Here is a 21,866-nt window from a genome sequence, read left to right on the forward strand (position 1 = left end):
ATTGAATTATTTTCAATATTTTAGCTTAGCAAATTTATGTCTGCTTTAAAAATAATGAAAATGCTTAAGATAATCAGAAAAAAATCAGAGATGTCTAATGTCAATTATTATGGACTGTATAAACTATCACTATAAAATATAATCATTAAAACGTAGCATCAGACTGACACCCTACCACATATGCAAATTGAAAATATGTGCTGCATTATGTACCTGCTTATTTATTTAGTCTGACTTTTTAAAAATCTGACAAGAGCCTAAAATATATAACCATGCTTATGACTATAGTCCATTTACTTTAACAAGATTTGAAGTTGGCATTAAAACTACTTTTGCTTTTCAAGTTCCCAAGCAAATTTTATTTGTAATAAAGTGAAATTCAACTAGAAACAAGAAAAAATATTTTTAACATCAATTTTAGGAGGGATATAAATATAACTTAATAATAAAACCCTCTTTATTTCTTTGAAGACTATGTAACCTGCCCCTAATACATAAGAAATTTGAAAGTGACAGGCACACCTTTTTGAATACATTTTAAGAGTTATTAAAAATAACAAAAAATACAAATTCTTAGTTTCATTTCTGTTTAAGGCACCATGTAATAGCCGAGGTACAATGATCCCTGATGTAAATTCTTAAATAGCAATGATCCATCTAGCCACCTATTAAAATGTAATGCAATTGGGAATAAGTACAAGGGAGGTGTGCCAGTTACACTACCTTAATAAGTTTTTCTAAAAAAATTAAATTAACTTTATTAATAATGAAATACATTTTTAAAAGAAAAATATGCAGGTTGCTACATTTCTTACATTCTATAAATTATCATTTATGAAAGCAGCAAATTAAACTAGTAGGAACAGGCCTAGAATAGAAGAAAGTCATCCAAAAAGAATGTTTTCCTGTATGTCCAGTTCAACATAAGTAGCATGTACACTTTTAAAAAAATCAAGTTACTTCTATTGTGGTTTAGTTTCTATTAACTACAGTACCATTTGATAACCAGATGTATCTTTGCAGTGGTCTTAAAATAAAATCAGTGGTCTTCAAAACCAGAGGAATTGGCATGCAAATATAATCCAGAGCTGTTGATTTTAAAGGAAGCTTGTATTGCTTACATGTGTTCAGATAATTAGGTGCGCCTACAGTGTACACATTACCACATTGTTACAATTCTATCACTTATTCTGCATTTGTAAATGCAGTGAAAACACTCCTTCCTTACAGAAAGAAAACAGTAGATCTTCCCAACCCTCCAACATTATGATAAAAATGCCACCTGAATGTTCACACTTTCATGAAAATAGTCTCTTCTGTTCAATGAAAAGCACCTTTTATAACAAATTTGGTGCATATACTGTCAAATGAGTATGCATCCGGTATGTCAAATAAAGTATTTCTTTTAATATTTTGCATCTAATTAAAAACTATGTATATGAAATCATTATGACAAATAATTAACATTAAAATATATTTAAACTATGAAAAAAAGTTATTTTAATTTTAAGAGGACAAAAGCATTAACATTAAAAAATTTGACAAAAGTCTTCATTGACACTTGAAACTACAAAAACTCAATATTGAATAACCAATGTAAATTGATTTTGCTTACAATTTTTTTAAACATCTGACAAAATGCATACACCCATTTTATTTCACAATTCCCAAAAAAGATAATGTTCAGCACAGCTAAAATTTGATAAGACAACTTTCAGACCTATTCTCCTACCTCCCCCATTAAGACCAGCATCAACAAGGCTAATGCAGTTGAGGGGCACTTCAATATTAGACTGCAGTATATGTATTTACAGTAGCACTGCATTGTCTGATAGTCTGAGTATTTGTAACAATGTGCTCATTATGAATTGGGTTCAGGAGGCTCTGCTCTATTCCACTCTCAAGCACTGGCTGCTGCAAGCAGCCCACCTGAAATGCTTGGTTTAAGTCTGTTTTCTCCCTCTTGGCTTGTGGCTCTCCATTTTCATCCATCTCTTCTTCTATTTCACTTTCAACTTCACTGCCCTCATCTGCAAAAACAAAAAAAAAAGAAAAAAAGAAAATAAAAGAAAAAATAGCACAAAGGGAAAAAATCTGAATAGAAAGGCCTTCATTTTGCAAATAACATAAAATATGAAAACAAAGGAAAGTGTAATAACCAATCATATTTTCCTTCTTCCAGCTGTCCATCCCCTTCAGCTCTCTCACCAGAATATGCAATTAAATTTTGAAAATTTCTTGTGTAAATAATAGACATTTTAAAAAATTTAACTATTTAGGCCCTAGAGTATTCTAGTCCTTATTATATACTATATGTATAGCATATTGTACCCATATAATAGTAATTTTCACATAATTTAAATTCTGATGTAGCTTTCGATTCCACTTAACTATATTTTCAAAAATAAAAACTTGTTTTGCTCAAAGAGACAGCTTAGTTCTATATAAAATTATACATTTGGGAGTGCTTACCTTTATCCGTATTTCCAGGGGATATAGCATTTAAATCACCAAACTGCAAAATAAACAATAAAAAGTGTGCACACAGTCCTACACAAACATGACCTTAGATTATCTATGGTAAAACCAGTAGTATGCTCTAATGGCTTTTGGCTAGTATGAAAGTGCATGCATTTGACTGCAGTCACATCCCATAGTATACCATTTAATTTTCCATCCCATTATATGTGTCCATATTAAGGAAAATAAAATGAAATATTCTCAGCAATTAAAACAATAGGATATAAACTTAAGCATATGTTTCTGCATTTTTTAGGGTGACATGTCAAAGCCTTTGTTGCTTTGAGTGTGATATTTCTGATGTAGAATGCTGGAAAATATGACCGGTGTCCACTTTTAAACTGCAATGCTTTAACCAAAAGTTTGCTTAAAAGTTCTCCTGAAATGGTGTGTCACTAAAGGCAGTTATAATGTAGCAAAACTATACATAGGGTAAATAAATGGCACCACTGAAAATAGGGTTGATGGCTATTATTCCTCCCTTTCTTTGTCTGAGTCCTTTACCATTCTCTTAAATGAGAAGCTGCAGAGTATAATTTGATTAGTTAATCTCAAATAAAAGGAGTTCAATATTTAAATAAATATATTTATAAACATACCTGATTCAGTCCTTTTCAGAAATACAGAAAGATAAAACTTCAGTGAACACTAAACCAGCATAAGCAGCAGCAGTCCTATCTTTCCAGGTTCCCTCACATATACTCCCTCTTCACCTTCCCATACCCATCCTTTCACCTTAAGTCTTCCACATGGCCATGCAAAGAACCACATGACAGAACTAACCCAATAAAAATAACCCAAGGGATTATTTTGGACAGGATTAATTCTCTGATCCAGTTAACGACAGGACTGTCTGAGTACTTGTGCCAGCATCAATCTACAAATCTAAGGGGATGGGAGGGGAGGAAACTGTTTTTCTCAGCTGTAAAGACAGTTCATAAAGGCTTCAAGTGTTTGTCAAACTAGCCTTAGTCTTTCCAATTTTATTTCAGCTATTCAGTAAATGCAGAGAAACACAAGAAGCCATGCATTTAATGAATGTTTACAACTTCCCTGTTCCCCTCTCATCTCTCAAAACTTTAATTACATGTTTTCTCTCTAAGGTAATATCTGTCTAAAGTTTACCAAAACATTCTAGGAAGTCCCACAGTACACCACAAGCATTACATTTAACATATACTATGTCAATAAAACAAGAATGTAGCAATATTATACTTTTGCAATACTTTGCTATAAATGTAATGGCAGAGTTCAAGTATCTAATCAGAAAGTAATTTTTTTTACATGTCAGATTAATTAAACTACAAATTAAGCCAAGACTTCCAATCTCTATGCAAATGTACATATTTTTATAATATTTAATTATACTTTTTAATATATCCTGAGGAAAAAAAATTATATCAAGTCATGCAAGGTGACTTACAACTTATCAGTAAGATTAAACATTATATAATGATCATCAAGTATAAAAACATCAAGCTTCAATCTAGTGAACTTTCTATTGTATGTCCACATCCATTTTCTAGAAATTTAAAAGTACAATTCCTTGATGATAACTCCTAAGATAATGTGAATTCTTAAGCAACTTACACAAAATCAATGGTTAAGGGAGTAAAAAAAAAAAAAAAAAAAGAAGAGTGAGGAAAACTTCAGATTGCAAATACCATAAATACATATAAAACATGGTGTTTCTGAATTTATACTTTGCTCTGTTTATTTTAAACAAAATACATTGAAATATAGGCATGAAATTATGCCATGTCCCAATCCTTCAAGTACTTTGGAGCTACTTTCATTTCATTCTGTGTGAAACATGAATGAAGGTATATAACCCAAATTTGAAGATGCCAATGGATTTGCAACTCAATCTACAACAGATTACAAATATTATTAAAAAATATCCCATAGGTCCATGTAAATGTTAAAAAAACCTGAAAATGCATATCTGAATTTATTGCTAAATTCACCAATCCATTTTCTTGTGTATTATCTTACCTCTCCCATAACTGCGATAGGTGTTTCTCCTGTTGCCTGAGCAACACGATGTTCGACTAAGTAAAACATGTACTCATCATAAAGCAAGCGGATCAGATGAAAAGAGCCAAAGCTAGCAGCACTGCGTAAGGTTAAATCTCGAATCACCATTGAGCTATTTAAATAGGGGGGGAAATATGAAATAAATATCAAAATTCTTTAATAATTTATTCATATGGAATATACACTTAAAGAATAATAAAGTAATGATATTCAAAACCATCTGATTTATGATGTCTTCAGAAAGAAATGTCTGGGAAAGACAATTATTTGTCTCTCTCATTTTTTGAAAGCATGGTTAGAGACCATATTACACAACTAGAAGCTAAATTTTCAAAAAGGTAGGAAGGGATTTTTTTGCTGTATGCACAATTACTAATATGTGAGCACATGTAAAAACTGATCTTAGCAAAAGGAAGTTATTTGTTAAATTTTTAAATAACAAAAATGTATTAAAGTTATTAATTTAAAAAAAAAATTGTCTTTCAAAATATTGTCTGTTGTGGTCCCATTCCTAGTTCAAAGGTTTTAATTGGTATGATTTTTAAACTTGTAAAATTTAGATAAGTTTATATATACCTTATAATAGAAAAATGCAGATTGTGGATGAAAACATCCATATGATACTCTCACAAAGTAGATGCTATCATGCACCATTTTGAAAAAAAAATGGCTTTACTATGATAACTGATACAGTAGCAGATGGCATAGAACATTTGTCTTGTTCTTTTTGCACAATAAAAAAAATTGTCCCTAATAATAAAATTAGAACCCATGGTATTTTAATAAATAATATTAAAACATTGGCTTTAAAATTGTATAGTTATTCAATCAAAAATATTTCATAGCATGTTTCCAAATCAGGATAAAATTCTAACCTCATTACACTTGCACAAGACCTTTAAAACAATATACAAGGACAATTTCATCTGCTGCTGAGATGCACATATCACTGTGTTTAATGTTAAAAACACTGATCTTTTGGGGGGGTGGGGGGAAATCTCTACATTTTTTGGGAACTATTGTCTGATATAACTTTTTTCAACATTATTATGGCATACTATTGAGTTAATAATAAAATAGCTGAAATAATTTAGAAGAGTACCTGTAGAAAGACCATTTTAAAAGAAATTGCCGTGCTGCTTTAGGAAAGCTGGGTCTTCCTTCATATGGTTTCAGTGCTTGCACCATTACATTATCAAGCCAGGCCGCCCACTGCTCTAGAGTGCTCTGCTGCTGAAGAGTCATCTTGAAATCTGTTTCTAGTTTTTGAACCATATTGTCATCACACTGACACACCCAGGAAGCCTGTTCCTGTTATAAAACATGGCAAAAATGAAAGCAAAACACAAAATGCAAATTATACTTAAAGACTGAACAATTAAATTAAAAGGATGAAATATACTTCTTAGACAAACTAATGAGTATTTTTATCTTCATGTCTCTCTCTGTTTTGTTGGAAGAAAATGAGAGGAAGAATCCAAAGTACAAAAATGGACATCAGATAAAACACACATACAGTATTACAATGAAAATTCATAAATACATTGCAATGTTCCACATTCATTTTCATTAAAGAATTTTCAACTTCACTTATTCATGATTTTTCTAGTAAAAATTTCAGGAATTGTCAGGCTTGAGACTGCAGGAACAAGGAGTGGAAAGTGCAGTCAAATGTGTGAAAAATGACCAGATAATATTGTCTTTCACATTTGTGTATTAGCTTATGTATGTTGTTAGTGATTATAAGTATTTAGAAATAGTATAAATTATAAATTTTTTTAGCTGTTTGTTAATATAATATAATCTATCAGCTTAAGTATGCACTGTGTTGCTCATAGAAATAGTAATGTAATGAATATAATATCTATGTATTGCTTATGGAAATACTAGTGTGATGAATGGATTGTATTATAGATCTTAGCAAAACATAACATGTAAAAAAGGCTTTAGTGTAGCTAAAAACAGTGTAAGGCCATCCACTGTCCAACCTGTCCAAGTGATAACCATGACACAAAACAGCATCCGAGGACAATTAGAGAATACCATGTTAAATTTAAGGAAGACATACTAAATCCTTATCAGAGGATGTGAAACAGCAGGATGGAGACATAAGAAGAAATAAAATATATTGACCTGACAGACAGGATGTCATGCAGATAAGCCAGAGTGTGAAGAAGCCAAACAAAGGAGTTCCCAAACATCAGAAAGTTTGAAAGAATGTTTGAATAATGTATAAAATACATGAATATGCATGTATCTCAGAAAACACCGGTGTTCTTTGGCTGTCCGCCAGGAGCACTCCAGCACTGGTTTTTGGGGTTTTTTTGTCGCTTAGTTAATGCCTTATTAAACTTTACAAAAATTCTTTATCTTCTACTCCATTTTTCCCAAATGGGAGTTGAGAAAGTAAAAACTAAAGAGGAACAAAGAAACCAAAGTACCATGGTCACTTTTGCTTTGAAGGAGTGTCTTGATTCTGGCCAGGAAAGAGTTAATTTTTTCAGCAGCCAGATGGGTTAAGGCCAGGAGCCTGGGGTTATTCTATACCACCTCATACCATGCACAGGGGGTGATGTGGTAGGCCCTATGTGGAGCCTGAACCAAAGTTGACCACTGTGTGAACCTTTAAACATATGTACCTTTTCAAAACAACACATGCAATTTTAGGAAAACAGGGGCTTTGTGATTGACATGCCCAGATGCCTGGCCAGCAGATGGGTATGCCAGACCACAAAGTTCCAAAATAAACATCTGATCATTTGCCTTTATACAAGTAACAATATAAGAGTGAAACCCCTTTTGTCTTAGTTTGAAAGACAGGTGTCTTCCAAGGAAGGTGGGAACCTCCTTTGAAATAGAAAATATGACCCCCTTCCCTCCAAATTATTATAACTTTGAAATTAGGGGGCTTTCAAGAAAAGATATGGGAAAAAGACTAACACTTCTTTACTAGTATGTATAAAAAAGCAACCAAACAACCACAACGGCAGCAACAGCAAAGAAAACCAGAAACCAAATAACAGCCTACTCATGGCTGCCAAGCACTTTTCCCTTTGGTATAGGTATGGTCACAGCTGGCAGGGGCGCTGTTGGCTCCCGGCCAGGTGGGGCAGGTGCGAGGATTCTCCCGTGGCTAGAGGGGGCACTGTGATGCATGGTCAGCCACCTCTCTGCACCTGGGTAATGGCGGGTGAGCTGGCAGAAGACATAGAAAAGGGGCGTCTTTTACAAACCCCCAGAGGCAGCTGTTCTCAGTGCCTGTCTGGATGGCAGAATGGGCTGTAGCAGGAACCTCTGAGCGGCGGCTAGAACGGCAGAGGCGGGCACATCCAGGGTAGCAAACAAAATGTAGTAGAAACTCTGCAGCCGTAGCAGCAGCCGCGGTGTGTCCTGGCAGGCACAGGTGAAATAAGAGATTTTCCAGAGATCACTTGAGCTAACAAAATGAATGTATCAAAAATGAATGTATCAAAAAATGAATGTATCATGTTTGTAGAATCATATGTTAAATTCTAAAAAATCTCTGCCATGGCGCAAAAGACATAGGAAAGAGAGAAGAGAAAAAAAAAAAAATCTTTAAAGCTTCTTGCAAAAATACAAATACCAGAGAAGACCAGGAATGCAAAGAACTCAGATAAGGAAGCCCCTCTGTCAAGGATGATGGACTTATCCAGATAAGATAGCAGAAGACCAAAAGCGCATGCGCAGAGGAGAAGAGTTCAAAAGTTCAATGCAGAGGAAGACTATGGTATCAGCCTCAAAAGACCACCAGAGACCCCCGTAAAGAACACCACAAAAAAAACCACGCATGCCCAGAAGGGCGTGGACCTATTTAGCATGAGAGGCGAAGACAGGCGGGGCCAGGGGTTGAATATGCATAGAAACGTTGTGTAATGTATTGCATATGGAACACCTTTGTGAATAAAATTGTGGGACAAACATCAGCTTGGGGCACAAGATTTTGGAGAGCTATCTCACTTGTGCCGGGCGCTGTCATACATACCCACTTCACAGGAGGCGAGTGAATAAAATCAAATTGCATGCAGTAATTGCAGTTGCTGGATTGCAGTGGGATATTGACTGAAACATGGGCCCATAAACTAGAGGATATATATTAATCACAGAAATTAGAAGAAATTGATTAAGAATAGGCACATAAATGATGGACATTGCTTAATATTTGCTGCATCCTTGTGAAAGGAGTAGTGGATTTGTCTTTACAAACAAGCTGTGGGTCTGCTGGTAGATAAAGCTAGCACTGAGAGATAAAAGAAACAATGGGAAGGATTCCACTGATTGATGAATGGAAAAAGGTATTTGCTTTTACAAATAAGCTTTAGGTTTGCTGATAAATGAAATTAGACATTAAAAGTTGAAAGAAACAATCGGGAAAAACCCTGAATTACATAAGAATTAAAAATTAAAAGGGAGGGTTATACATTAGAGGGAAATCTTTGGTATCAGGCATATCGGGAAGTCGGTACCTCTCAAGTACCTCAGCCAATGGGGAAAGAGAGAAGGGAAATGCAGCCAGGAAATTAGGATAAAAAAAGGAGGCTGCGACCCCAGGGGAATGCCCCATGGCTTCTCCTTTTATTTGAAGAAAGTAAAAGGACTCCTCTGTCTCCTTTTTGGACATAAACCTCTGATGTTTGTGGATTAGTTTTCCTAACACTTGGTTGCATGAGAAAGGAAAGGACTAGGTGCAAAACAGCAAGAAAGAATGCAAGGATGCCTGATAAGGAGAAGGATGTTTATCAAGAACAGGACACACTATGCAAGGATACTGAGATAACAAGGCTCCTTGGGCTCCTGAAACCAGATGAATCTGGACTCCTGGCTTGGACAGTGGCCAAAAGATCAGTAAGCATGCGCAAGGCATCAGGGTCAGAAAGTCAACCCTGAGGAAGAAAACTTTACTTCATCCCCTACAACCCCCGAGACCACCACAAGAGACAACTGCACAGGTGAAAAGGACTGATAATATGATTAGCATACAAAGCGGAGAGGGAGGGGAGCCAGGAAATGATCTATTGTGAAACTTGATGAATATGCAACATTCTAGGGGATAAAAGAAAATGTGAGTGTACAGGGGGTAGGCATGTATTTGTGGAGATATCCCCATGTGTTTGGCTGAATAAAAATATACCTCTATTAAAACTAATTTTGTCTTTGAATTTTAGAGTCTCTCTCCGTGTATCATGACCAGTGGGACAGAGACATTTTGAACTCTACTCATCCAGATGATTCTGGGTCAGATAAGACCATTGACATTGACCCTGCATTGCGCAGGAAAACGGAATATGATGCAAATGGACAACAGGTTATAAAACATTATATAGACAACTATACACAGCACAAGATTAATTATATGCTTAATAGATTCAAACAAAAGTCTGGAGAATTGTTATTAACATGGATGGTGCAACTGCACAACTTGGGAGCCACTGGTGTAGGTACAGACCCTGGAGACTAGGAAATTTATGACTTTGAGCTCAGATTCTTTTATTCAAGAGGCATTTTGGGGAACACAGCTAGATACTAAATTGCTGTCAGTTGTAGCTGAGAAGGGTATAATAATAAGTACCCAGTAGAAAGTGACTGGTCGGGGGGATAGACCTTGGTACACATTAAGAGATTGCATGAAACATCTTGAGAAGGAATGAAAACAGTTGTTTTTATTGGAGATGCAGACACAATGCTACAAAATGTTTTATCAGTACACATGAGAAACTGATAAATTAAGGCTGTTCCTCCTGCATATAAAAATGCCATCATGACCCTGTAAATTAATGAAACAGGAAATCCAATTGGAGATGTGAGAAAAAATACAGCAGTTAGGGAATCTGGGAGAATGGGAGCCATGTGGATCTGGATGGAATAAATTAGACTCCCTGTCTGGAGGGGATAATAAAGTTTCAAAAAAAAAAAAATGTTTGCTGCACTTCTGAAAGATGGAATGGTGCGAGAAAATATAGATGGAATTCCCACTGATGAAATGTGGAGGATTTACAGTGTGGGCTGAATAAACCAAATAAGAAAGTACAGAGCTCCCAACTGAAAATTAGGGCTCCAAAAGATGCAAGTCAGCCATTGGCTCCACCTTTGGAACCTTGATGGGACATTCCACCCATCTGTGGAAGGTCCCCCATGGGTGGGTCATTAGTTCTAGGGGAAAGGAGGATTGGGATCTGTACACTAACTTGCTGTACCCCTTACAGGAAGTGCGGGATATGGAAGTATATAATAACCAAGATTAGGAAATAGGCCAAGCTCCAGTACAGGGATGGACAAGAAAGGATTTGCGTTCCCATGTGGACTTTCAAATTTTTTGGAAAAACCAATCTACTCAAACAGTTAAAACCCTTGTGGATACTTGAGCAGAGGCCTCACTAATTTATGGTAATAAAAAAAGATTTAAGGGTGAAAAGGTTCTAATAAGTGAATTAGGAGGTAAACAAATTGAAGCTGTGCAAACACAAATTGAAATGAAAATAGGAAATTTTCCATGTCGAAAATACTCAGTGATGACAGTTCCAGTCCTTGAGTATATAATTGGAATTGATATCTTAAAGGATTTAACTTTACAATTACCAGAGAGACAGTGTCAATTTGTCACCAAGCCATATTAGTATGAGACCTATTCTGGTAGGAAAGGTAAAAATACCTCCAGTAGAAATTCCCCAGCTACAAAATTAGTGTCTCTGAAGCAGTATTGCATTCCTGGAGGGTAGAAATGTTAGCAATTAAAGATTTGCTTGAGGCAGGTGTCTTTAAACCCATCACTACATCTTGGAGTAATCCTGTATGGCCTGTTAAGAAAAATGATGGGTCATGGTGAATGACTGTGGGTTTATACAACCTGGTTTTTGGTAGTGGTGGGCCAAAGAGGTCGCTTCTGTGAGAAGCTGCTAGAAGCTTCCACCATGTCTAGCAGAGCCAATCCCTGATGGCTCTGAAGATGGACATTCCTCTGGCCAAGGCTGGGCCAATTAGAGATTATGGTATCCTGGGGTGACTTTATGATGCTTGTATCCCCAATCATCTGTTCTGTTTATGCTGGATATTAAGTTCTGCACCTTTAAGACTAATTCCGAGAATGAAAGGAGGGAGGGAAGAAGCGCAGTTTGTTTTCAGAAACTGCACTTGCTCCCCTGCATTTTTTCCCTCTCTTGGTGTATGTTGTCTGCAGCACAGACAGGGAGCTCTCCTTTGCTTTTAGTTAATTTTTTGCTAGCTGAGGCAAAGAAGTTTCCCAGTATTGTCCCTAACACACAGTTTTTACAGTAGGGGGGCACAGATTAGAATAGCTACTGTGCTGGGCTCAGTGATAATGATTTATAGGGAGTTGCATTAACTTTTCAAACAATACCACTTGGCAGAGAGTCCAGGATCCTCAACATCCTTTGAACAGCTGCATGCTCTATGCCTTTAGAATACAAATATAACCATAACATCCAATGAAATCCTTAAATGCTGTATAGATCTAGTTATGGCTTGGACAGTGTCTAAGAATAGGAAAAAGTTTTATGACTGTATGAATAGCAACAATACTCAAATTAATGCATCATCTTCCTTTTTCCTGTACAAGAAGCTGTCTTGGTTTAAAAGAAAAATGCCTACCAAGGAAGGCAGGAACCTTCCTGGAATGGAAAGATGACCCCTCCCTCCAATTTATTGTAACTTTGAAATTACGGGGCTTCCAGGCAAAAATAAAGGGAAAACACATTTTTTAACTAGAATATATATATATATCTATATCTATATATAGATATAGATATAGATATATAGATATGTAAACCAGAAAAAAAACCCAACACAATAACAGGTGTTTCCCACCCACTAAGCACCACGTTTCCCCTTTGGTGTAGTTATGACCACAGTCAGCAGGGGGCAAGGGGGCACTGTCGGCTACGGTGAGGCAAAGGGTGCAGTGGCTCACTTGCGGCCAGCAGGTTGTGCTGACGGGCTCTGGTGAGGTGAAAGCTGCAGTAACTCCCTTGCAGCCAGCGAGGCGAGAAGGGGAAAGAGGGAAGGGGTGATTTCCCCAGGCATTCACTCAAGCAGGGATCAGTCTTCGGCACTGCCAACGGCAGCCGGCAGACGTTGGGAAGGTAGGCAGGGCTAGATTGCAATACTGAGCTACCGCAAAGAAAGAGATCCAAAGGAAACTGCCCCAGCTTCAGGCGGCACCCCACGCGGTAGCTCTGGGCTCCCAAGCGGTAGGGGAGCAGGGAAGAAAACAGGCAGGTTTTGATTGCAGTGCCAAAAATTGCAGCTTAGCAATATCCTGGTGCCTGGCACGCACCCTCCGCAGCACACACAACTGCTGTCCCTGATCACTGAACTGAAAGAAGGGAAGAAAGGAAGCAGCCTGGCCCTACCCCCACACAAAGTCTTGGCATCTTGGCAGAGCCTACACCCCTTGTGCGATATCTCCCGAACTAGATACAGTGACAAATTTTATCACAAATTATCATGGTATACCTTATCTGACTCCCTCAAGTCAGAAAGAACTGTTACACAGTGCATTAATGGGACTCCCATTCAAAATCGATCAGTATGGGGAGACCAAATAGGAATTTTGTGTTGACATCCCAATGTTACAATTCATCAGTTACATCAAGTACCAGCCACTTGTATAGATGTAGCTCATCAGTATCAAAACCATATGATTCATTTTAACATTACTTTTCCTAAATTACCAAAGTGTGGCCAAAAATGAGCCTGGTATATAATACCTTGTTAGGAGCTGTAGGAGTTGAAGTAGCTTTGTAAATTTTGTTGATATTGAGGCTATGAATAATAAATTGTGTCGTACTGCATATGATGTGGAGCAAAATTGCCAGTTTAAAGCTAAGTGAATGCCTACCAAATTCAAGACAAACATGATATGATATTGAATTTTTAACGTTCATTTGGACAGAATGAGAGCAGTTTCAAGCTGATCAAAATCTTACACAGAATCACAGAATCAAAGAATGAATTAAGTTGAAAAAGACCTACGAGATCATTGAGTCCAACCTATGACCTAACACCACCTTGTTAACTAGACCATGAATTGGACTGAATGTTCGTTGCAATCATTATATGTTGTTAATGCAGAGAAACAAGGCACAAAGTGATCTAATATGTAGTAATGAATTGCTTTGGTGATCAATATTTGAAACATATTCTAACACAACACTGGGTACAACTGACACCGCAAACTGTGAAATGTACTGATTTATACTGTACCAGACAAATGATTCATTATAACATTAGTAATGTCCAAATTACGTACAAATTTGTCATAATGCTTGTAATCTTTGGAGAAAACTCTCCTTTCGTGCCTGAATATTGGTTACCAAGTTTCACTGGAATGTATATTGACAAGCAACACAGAATTAATAATCTATATTTATGTAACATAGTGTTGAATGGTGTTCTTTGTGGACAGGGATCACAACTATACGAACCTTGTTTACTAGAACATTCAATTAATATCTGTAAATGGGCAATATTATCTTATTTCCAGATGTTTATTGAAATAGGACTGCAACAAATATGTATTGTCACAAATTATGAACAAGTTATGCAAATGTATCATTTACCTGCTTCTTTTTCAGGGTGTTTAGAAAATGTTACACATCTAATTTGGCAAAATTGGACATATGTATGTTGGCCTGACATAAATGAGCAAGCAACTATGTATTGGCACCGCAAATATCTAAACATTTCCATAGGTATATTGTTACACAAACTTAAAACCTTGTTACAGGCCTCAGAACATATGCAAAAACATTTGTCAATGTGAAATAAAACTCTAGCAGAATGTCAAATGAATACCGTAATAGTAGAAGACAAGCTGTTATCACTGTCTTGCCAAACCGAATGAGCAACCGCCCATCATTTTTTTCCTGGATATTCACCCACTGCCACCAAGGCATTAGATGTATTGGTGCACCCTATCTTAATTATCTTTATTACAATTGTACTAACAACAATGTTTAATTGCTTCATTTGGTATAAATTAAAATGGATTTATAGCACCTAAATGTCATATTCATTAACTTGAAGTTCACACAGAGGTCAAACAACCAAATTATGTGGTAGGCCTGATGAGACTCAACCAAAGTTGACCACTGTGTGAACTTTCAAACATATGTACTTATCTTGGGGTGATTTTATGATTATGCTTTATTCCCAAACTGTCTGCTTTATGCCCAGAAAACAAGTGCTGTAGCTTTAAGATGGACCCGAGGGGTGGGGCAGGAAGTCTTGGGCTCTTGGGCGGGATCTGTACAAGATCTCACTCTCCATGTGTTCTGGACAGTGTGGATCGGGACGCTACATTGTTCCTTTTGTTGGATTGGTTTGAGGTTGTTTTTGCTAGCATGAAGCATAAAGGTTTTTTCCCTTTCCCTAGCCTGGAGGCTGAACAGGGAATCCTCTAGGCAATTTGTTGTTTGTTTTTTGGTTTTGGGGTTTTTCTTGTTTGTTTTTTTCCTTTGAACTGTTTCAGCTTGGATTTTTTTTTTTCTTTTCTATTTTCTTTTTTTCTTTTTTCTCCGGCCTGTCAGGGGAGCCAGCAGGGCCGCCTCGAACCTGTGACCTCGGAGGAGCTGAACTGACACGAGAAAGGACATTAAAATCCACCAACTTCAGCTGTTGCAAGAAGACCCACTCCAGAAATCCAGCAGGTTCCCAGCTGCTGTGAACTCTTCTCCTTTGTCCCCATGGACAAAGAAGGGAAGTCACCATCTTTGCCTCCTGACCTCGCGGAGAGGTGGGGATGGGGTGTAAGGTTCAAATTATTTTTCCCTTTTCCTTTAGTTTTCTGTGCCCTGGGGGCACTGTGGGGTTTTTTTTTTTGGTTGTTTGGGTTTTTTTTTTCTGTTAATAAACAGTAATTTTTTTCCACTTTCATCCCCTGGTATCCATTTCTCTCATTGGCAAAAGGAAGGGGAGTTATTGAAGCCCTTTCTCTTTAGAGAAAAACACTCAGAGCATTTTTTCTCCTAGAATTTTTGAAACTGACACAGTACCTTTTCAAAACAACATATGCAATTTTAAGAAAACAGGGGCTTCGTGCTTGACATGCCCAGGTGCTTGGCCGGTGGACAGGTATGCCAGACCACAAAGTTCCAAAATAAACATCTGGTCACATACCCTTATACAAGTAGCAATATAAAAGCGAAAGCCCTTTGTAGCAGGATCAGAAGCTCCACCTATGAGCAGATGCGCTACGTAGGATTTCCCAATTAGAAGGAAGGTGGTTTTGGTCCTTTGCTGAAGTACGGACCACGATGATGGTAACCTAAATTGTTGCAGTGTGGGCTGATTTAGTCAGTTGGTTTCATCAATGTTAGTTAGCCTTATGCTCCCCCATGTGTCCCCTTACCCCAAAAGTTCCCACCACTTGGCTCCCCAGTTATATGTCAATCATCTCACCTCTCCCTGTTTTCTCCTTATTTGGTTCCATCAGTCCGAGGTTTTTCATACCCCTTCGGCTGACAATCCTGTAACCACCCCCAGTTTCTTCCAGAAAGTTTTGTATCAAGCACTCCAGCTTAGCTTTTCTATTTGTCCCCTGACTTTGTACCTACCCCTGCCACATCATCATAGGTTGTTGTGTCCCTCTCTGGTTTATCCCCATTGGGAAAGAGGTTTACACCCCTGTCCACCCACCCCCTATTTAAGTTGCTGTAATCATCGATTTCTTTGGCATTTGTCACTGCACCCATTCAGAGGGCACCTTTCTTGCCCCACTTGGGGAGATAAAGGACTCTTAGGGCTGGCATACAAGTGTCCTTCTCTCATCTCTTTACCTCCTCTCAGCGTGCAGAGTTACCCAAGCTGCGCACCCACGAGCAGCACTCAGCACCATCAGGGGGCAGACGATTCTCCCCTGAGGTGCCCACTCATGTGGAGGCCATGCGGCCTCACGCAGGTTGTGCTAGCTGGACCCTTCCACCCGCCTGGGGCCACGGCAGGTAAACGCCATGCTAAGTGGGTAACTGGTGATGTATCTTTTCTTAATCACTAGCTGTAGTCTGTAGTAATTCCGATACATTGACTTTCTATGCTTATTTCTGTTATCTGCTTATTATCCATGTAGCTTATTTCTGTGATTTGCTTATCGTTCATGTAATAAATAAGCCTATCTCTAAATAAGTCATTGTTTTGATCTGATCCCTTCGCTAATCACATTAATAACCAAGACGTCAGTAAGTGTCTTTACGGTTTGCCGGAGTGTGCAGTCGGCTGGCGCTGGGTACCACATGGTGAGCAATCGCATGTGAATTGTTCACCTATCTTATACACTCTGTTATTAATATTATTGCTGTTACTGTTTGTTTTCTTATTTCATTGCTGCTTTTTGGTAAATTGCTCTTATCTCAACCCGTGATCTTTACCTTTTTGTGCCTCAAATTCTAGTCTCCAGCCCATTGTAGGGAGGGGGTGTGCAAGTGGGACCATGGTATGAGGTCTTCCAGTGGGAGTACTAAACTGGCCAATACAATTCCTAAACTACAACAGCCTTATTTGGTGCCCACAGGATGAAGGTTTGAGATAAAAACAAACCTGCCCAGAGTGGGTTGGAAACAAATTTGATCTAGCATTTGCTGTACTAGTATGGAGTCACTGGTCACGATATTGCTTTGTCTGTTAATGTGGGTGTTGTACCTAACCCAGTATTTATTCCAGTATGTGCTCCTTGTGATGATTGTTTTCAGAGCAGGGAGAGGGATCAGCATAGCTTTGTTGCTGTACTGTGGGATATCAGTTTATGACAGGATAACATCAAGAGCAATGAGGGTCATTTGGGATGTGCATTCAATGCTACTCTCCTGTCCTTACCTCAGATGCTACCTCTGGGAATTCATTAATAATTGTACCCAATCTCTGAGTGGACTGGGAGAGAATGACATTCCGCACCTTTTCACCCCTGTTTCCTCCTTCAGGTCTGTTACAAGAGATTTTGAGAATTTAGAATTTCCCTTGGATGTTAAGGAAAGCATGTTCTTGATGCGAAGACTGCCAGGTCTCCTCAGTGTAGTTCACACCATGTTTAGAGTCAAGAAAGAGATTTTCAAGAAGGTAATTCAGAAATCTTCTCCAAGGGGGAATAGTCATGAGTGGCATGGAATGTGAGAGAAAATGTGCCTGTTTCTGGAGAAATTATCTCCTCCAATGTTTTGGGAGCTCACCCATTAACAACTACAGGACCCTGATAAAATGACAGAATATTTGCAAGGAGAAAGCTGTGGCAACTCCAGAGAAAAACAAATTGCAGTGTGCTGGGCCCTGTCTACTTGCCATGGTTTTGAATGGGAGACATTTAGGGAAGTGATGCAAAGCTTCCACCCACTGGAAAGCTGGACATGCCTCTGTGAAAAACACATGTTAAAGATGAAAGAAACCTGAGAACTTCCTCTTGCCCTTCTGGCCAGCAGAGAGGTAACACGGCTGGGCGGCCCCTGCCATGGGGCCGGGCCCCCTTTCCCGGGCCGCCCTCCGGCCTCTTCCCCACCCCCTGACGGCAAGGCAAGGGAGGGGACGCCTCGGAGCCGGGCCAGGCCATGGCTGATATTGCTAACATCTGTCTGCTTGCTGCAGCCCTGCCCCGCCCCAGCCCAGGGCCCACCTGGGCCCGCTGGGCCCCAGGAGCAGCCGCAGGCTGGGGCCGGCTCCCAAATCCCACCACCATGGAGATTTGCCCACAACCACCAGGCAGGGGGAAGGAGAAGCCACCCCCTTGGCATACTGCTGCTGAGTTCTGGCCTGGTTGATTAGACCTGAGCTGTCCCCCCAGCTGCAGTTCCTGCCTTCTGTAGCACCCAGCGTGACAGGAGTCAGGTTGACCATTTGGAGGCTCCAGGTGAGATTGTAACTCTTTCAGTGCTTCAATCCTCCCTTGAGTGAGAGAAAGGAACAAGATGCAAGCATGTAAAGAAGCAACATGAAGACATCAAGGTCTGAAGAAGAAGTCAAGTCCCAGATGGAAGGATGAGGAGATGCCTTAATCTTCAGGCTGAAATCCTCTGGTAAAGCTATGGAGAAAGACTCTTTTTCTCTGTAACACATGAAAGCCATGGGGAGATGAAGGGTTCAAATTGATATTGAGCAAAGGCCTCCGTGCCAAAGTAAGCAGATGTTTAAGTAGCTGTGATTTTATGAGAAGTTTGGACAGAGGAGAGAAGAGTGATCCTGTGCCGCCAGGAAGAGCTAGCCATGGCAAAACTGAGAGCCACGAGAGACCTGTTTTTTTCCTCGTAGAGAAGTCTCCATAACATTAACAAGAGGGACTTCTCTCTCTAAGTGAACTGAAAAAATATTATTTTAAAGGTGGTGAAATGACTGGAAATTTTAGGTTTGGTTTCTTTGCATTGTCAGTGGAAAAGAAAAGGTTGTGGGGGGGAAAGTGTTCTGAAGTGTTTCTTTTGAATCTTACTGCATGAGGGATTTCCTGCTTGATCTGGGTGAAATCTTGTTGCTGTTCAGGGCCCCAGCAGAAATCATTCTTCTTGTGGGTGACCAGGTAGAGAGGGCTCACAATCTGGCTGTACTTGGGAATGTGCATTCTCCAAAAGCCTATGGCACCTAGGAAAGCTTGTGTCTCCTTGTTGGTAGGTAGAGATATAGCGATGATCTTGTGGATTATTTCTGTTGGGATCTGACGACATCCATCTTGCCACTTGACTCCTAGAAATTGAATTTCTTGAGCTGGTCCCTTAACCTTGCTTTGCTTAATGGCAAAAACAGCTTTCAGCAGAATCTGGATAATCTTCTCTCCTTTTTCAAAGACTTCCCCTACTGTGCTCCCCCATACAATGATGTCATCGATATACTGTAGATGTACTGGAGCCTCGCTCATTTCCAGTGTGGTCTGGATCAGTCCACGGCAGATGGTGGAACTGTGCTTCCACCCCTGGGGAAGTTGGTTCCAGGTGTACTGCACTCCCTTACAGGTGAAGGCAAACTGAGGTCTCCATTCTGCTGCCAAAGGAATGGAGAAGAAGGCGTTAGCAATATCAATGGTCGTGTAACACTTTGCTGCCTTGGACTCCAGCTCGTACTGAAGCTCCAAAATGTCTGGCACGGCAGTGCTCAGTGGTGGTGTGACCTCATTCAGGCCACGGTAATCCACCATCAGTCTCCATTCTCCACTGGACTTACACACTGGCCATATAGGGCTGTTGAAAGGTGAACAAGCCTTGCTGACCACCCCTTGGCTCTCCAGTTTACAAATAATCTCATGGATGGGGATCACAGAGAGTCTGTTGGTATGATATTGCCGACGGTGTACTGTTGCTGTGGCGATTGGCACCTGTTGTTCTTCAACTCTCAGCAGTCCCACTGTGGAGGGATCATCTGAGAGACCAGGTAAGGTATTCAGTTTTCTAATGTCTTCTGTCTCTACAGCAGCTATCCCAAAAGCCGAATGATTTCGTTTTGGGTGTTTGAAATATCCATTTCTGAGATAGTCTATGCCGAGGATGAATGGGGCCTCTGGGCCAGTCACGATGGGGTGTTTCTGCCACCCATTCCCGGTTAACCTCACTTTGGTCTCCAATACAGTCAGGTGCTGGGATCCTCCTGTTACCCCCAAAATAGAAATGGATTCTGCTCCTACATACCTTGATGGCATCAGGGTACATTGGGCACCGGTGTCAACCAAAGCTGTATATTTTTGTGGGTCAGATGTGCCAGGCCATCCAATCCACACAGTCCAGTAGATCCTATTATCCCTGTCCTCTACCTGGCTAGAGGCAGGGCCCCTCTATTCCTGGTCATGGTATACGTTGCTCTCTTCCTGTAAATAGGTTCCTGAGGTTCCTTCAAGAAGATCAGCCTATCAACATTCCTATATTGTCTGGAATTCTCTGTGCGAGAGACTGGAGCAGCATTGACTCTAGATGAGCTTCCTGTGTTAGGTGTTCCTCTTTTCACTTTCACATACCCGGGCTGCTAAGGAGGAGGTGGGTTTTGCATCCCACTTCCTCATGTCTTCTCCATTCTCCTGAAGAAAAAAACAGAGGTTACCTCATGGAGTGTATCCTCTCTCCTTGGCTGGGGAATGCCAGCTCTTAATGGCAGAGAGTCTTGTTGGTTCTGTTGAGATGTGGTAGACTTCCTCCTTAAGATCCTTTTTTAGTTTCTGATGACTCTCTTCAATCAAGCTCTGGGCTTGCTCAGCCAACCTTGTTTTCAAGGATGAGACATGGGTACGAAACGGGGCAGTGACAGTGTCCTCATAAATTCTTAGTTTATTGACCAAGGCGCCCACCCTGTCATTGGCTGCAGCATCCCAGATGCGGAGCAGCCAGGTTAGGGTGGACTTTTTCATCTGGCAGATTAATTCTTTCCGCAGGTCACTCAGCTCACCCAGGGATAGAGAGCGAGTGATGATTTGTGGCTGTGTCTCTTCTGCTGGAAGCGAAGGTCCTACCACGTCCTCGTCAGTCGCTATGTGGACTGATTTGCCCTTTGATTTCTTCTTCTGAATGACAGCAACTGCTACTGGTTCAGGCTGCTCTGGTTCGGTGATGGTTTGTGTAGAGATGCTGATGTAGCTTTGGGTTCCTTCCTCTATGACAGTCTGCGTAGACATGGATGCTGTTGTTTTGCACTTGATTCTTTCTTCCTCTGTGGCATTCTGTGCGGACACGGATGCTGTTACTTTGCTTGTCTTTTCCTCTTCCTCAATAAGATGCTGCATCAAACTATGTAGTGTTTTGTTTCTAAGCATGTTGCAGACTGTGCAGAGAAGACAAAGCAGAACTAACAACAACATTATGCTGTCCTTGGCATCCAGAGGGAACTCAACATTTTCAAAAACTGCTGTGTCAAGCCTGAAAGGTTGGAAAAAAATAATTCTTTACCCCTCCCCCCAGAGGCTGGGTGCGATTGTCAAGGCCCCAGACATAGCAGCCTAGATTAGGACAAGCAAACATAATTGAGTACATATTCCAAATCATGTTAATTGCCTTGGAGGTTCTAATGCAATAGACATAATAGACCAATAAAGCAATTCTCATACCATACCCTGGACTATACATGAGCATTACAATCGCCAGATAATTCCCCATGTGCGGGAAAATAAAGAGTGCTAGGTATAAGACCCATGTAAGCATGTTAAGCATCATAGTGAATAAGTACCTTCTACAATACAAAATTGTAATTCTGACTTTTCTCAGTACCTTGCAGCCCCATGTTGGGTGCCAAAATGATGTTCTGGTTTGAAAAGAAAACCAGTGAGAGACTCCAAGTCAGGAATATATTTTTTTAGGAAAAGTGAAAAAGAAAACAAAATACATGCAATA

The 21,866-nt window shown here is 39.6% G+C and overlaps 1 protein-coding gene across 1 annotated transcript in view; it reads right to left on the minus strand.

Annotated features, from left to right (window-relative positions):
- Window positions 1–591: 591 nt before the first annotated feature.
- Window positions 592–21,866, minus strand: part of LOC146763004 (transcription factor RFX3-like) — a 293,397-nt gene continuing 272,122 nt past the window's right edge. Inside the window, exons 14-17 of the mRNA XM_085571343.1 lie at window positions 5,660–5,868; window positions 4,516–4,669; window positions 2,473–2,515; window positions 592–2,030 (exon numbers count right to left, since the gene is read on the minus strand). Coding sequence (XP_085427469.1) covers window positions 1,789–2,030; window positions 2,473–2,515; window positions 4,516–4,669; window positions 5,660–5,868 — 648 coding nt within the window. The 3' untranslated portion in view covers window positions 592–1,788. The remainder of the gene's footprint in view (window positions 2,031–2,472; window positions 2,516–4,515; window positions 4,670–5,659; window positions 5,869–21,866) is intronic.

The sequence above is a fragment of the Lonchura striata genome, chromosome W (assembly GCF_050655825.1).
Source record: "Lonchura striata isolate lonStrDom1 chromosome W, ASM5065582v1, whole genome shotgun sequence".
Lineage (NCBI taxonomy): Eukaryota > Metazoa > Chordata > Aves > Passeriformes > Estrildidae > Lonchura > Lonchura striata.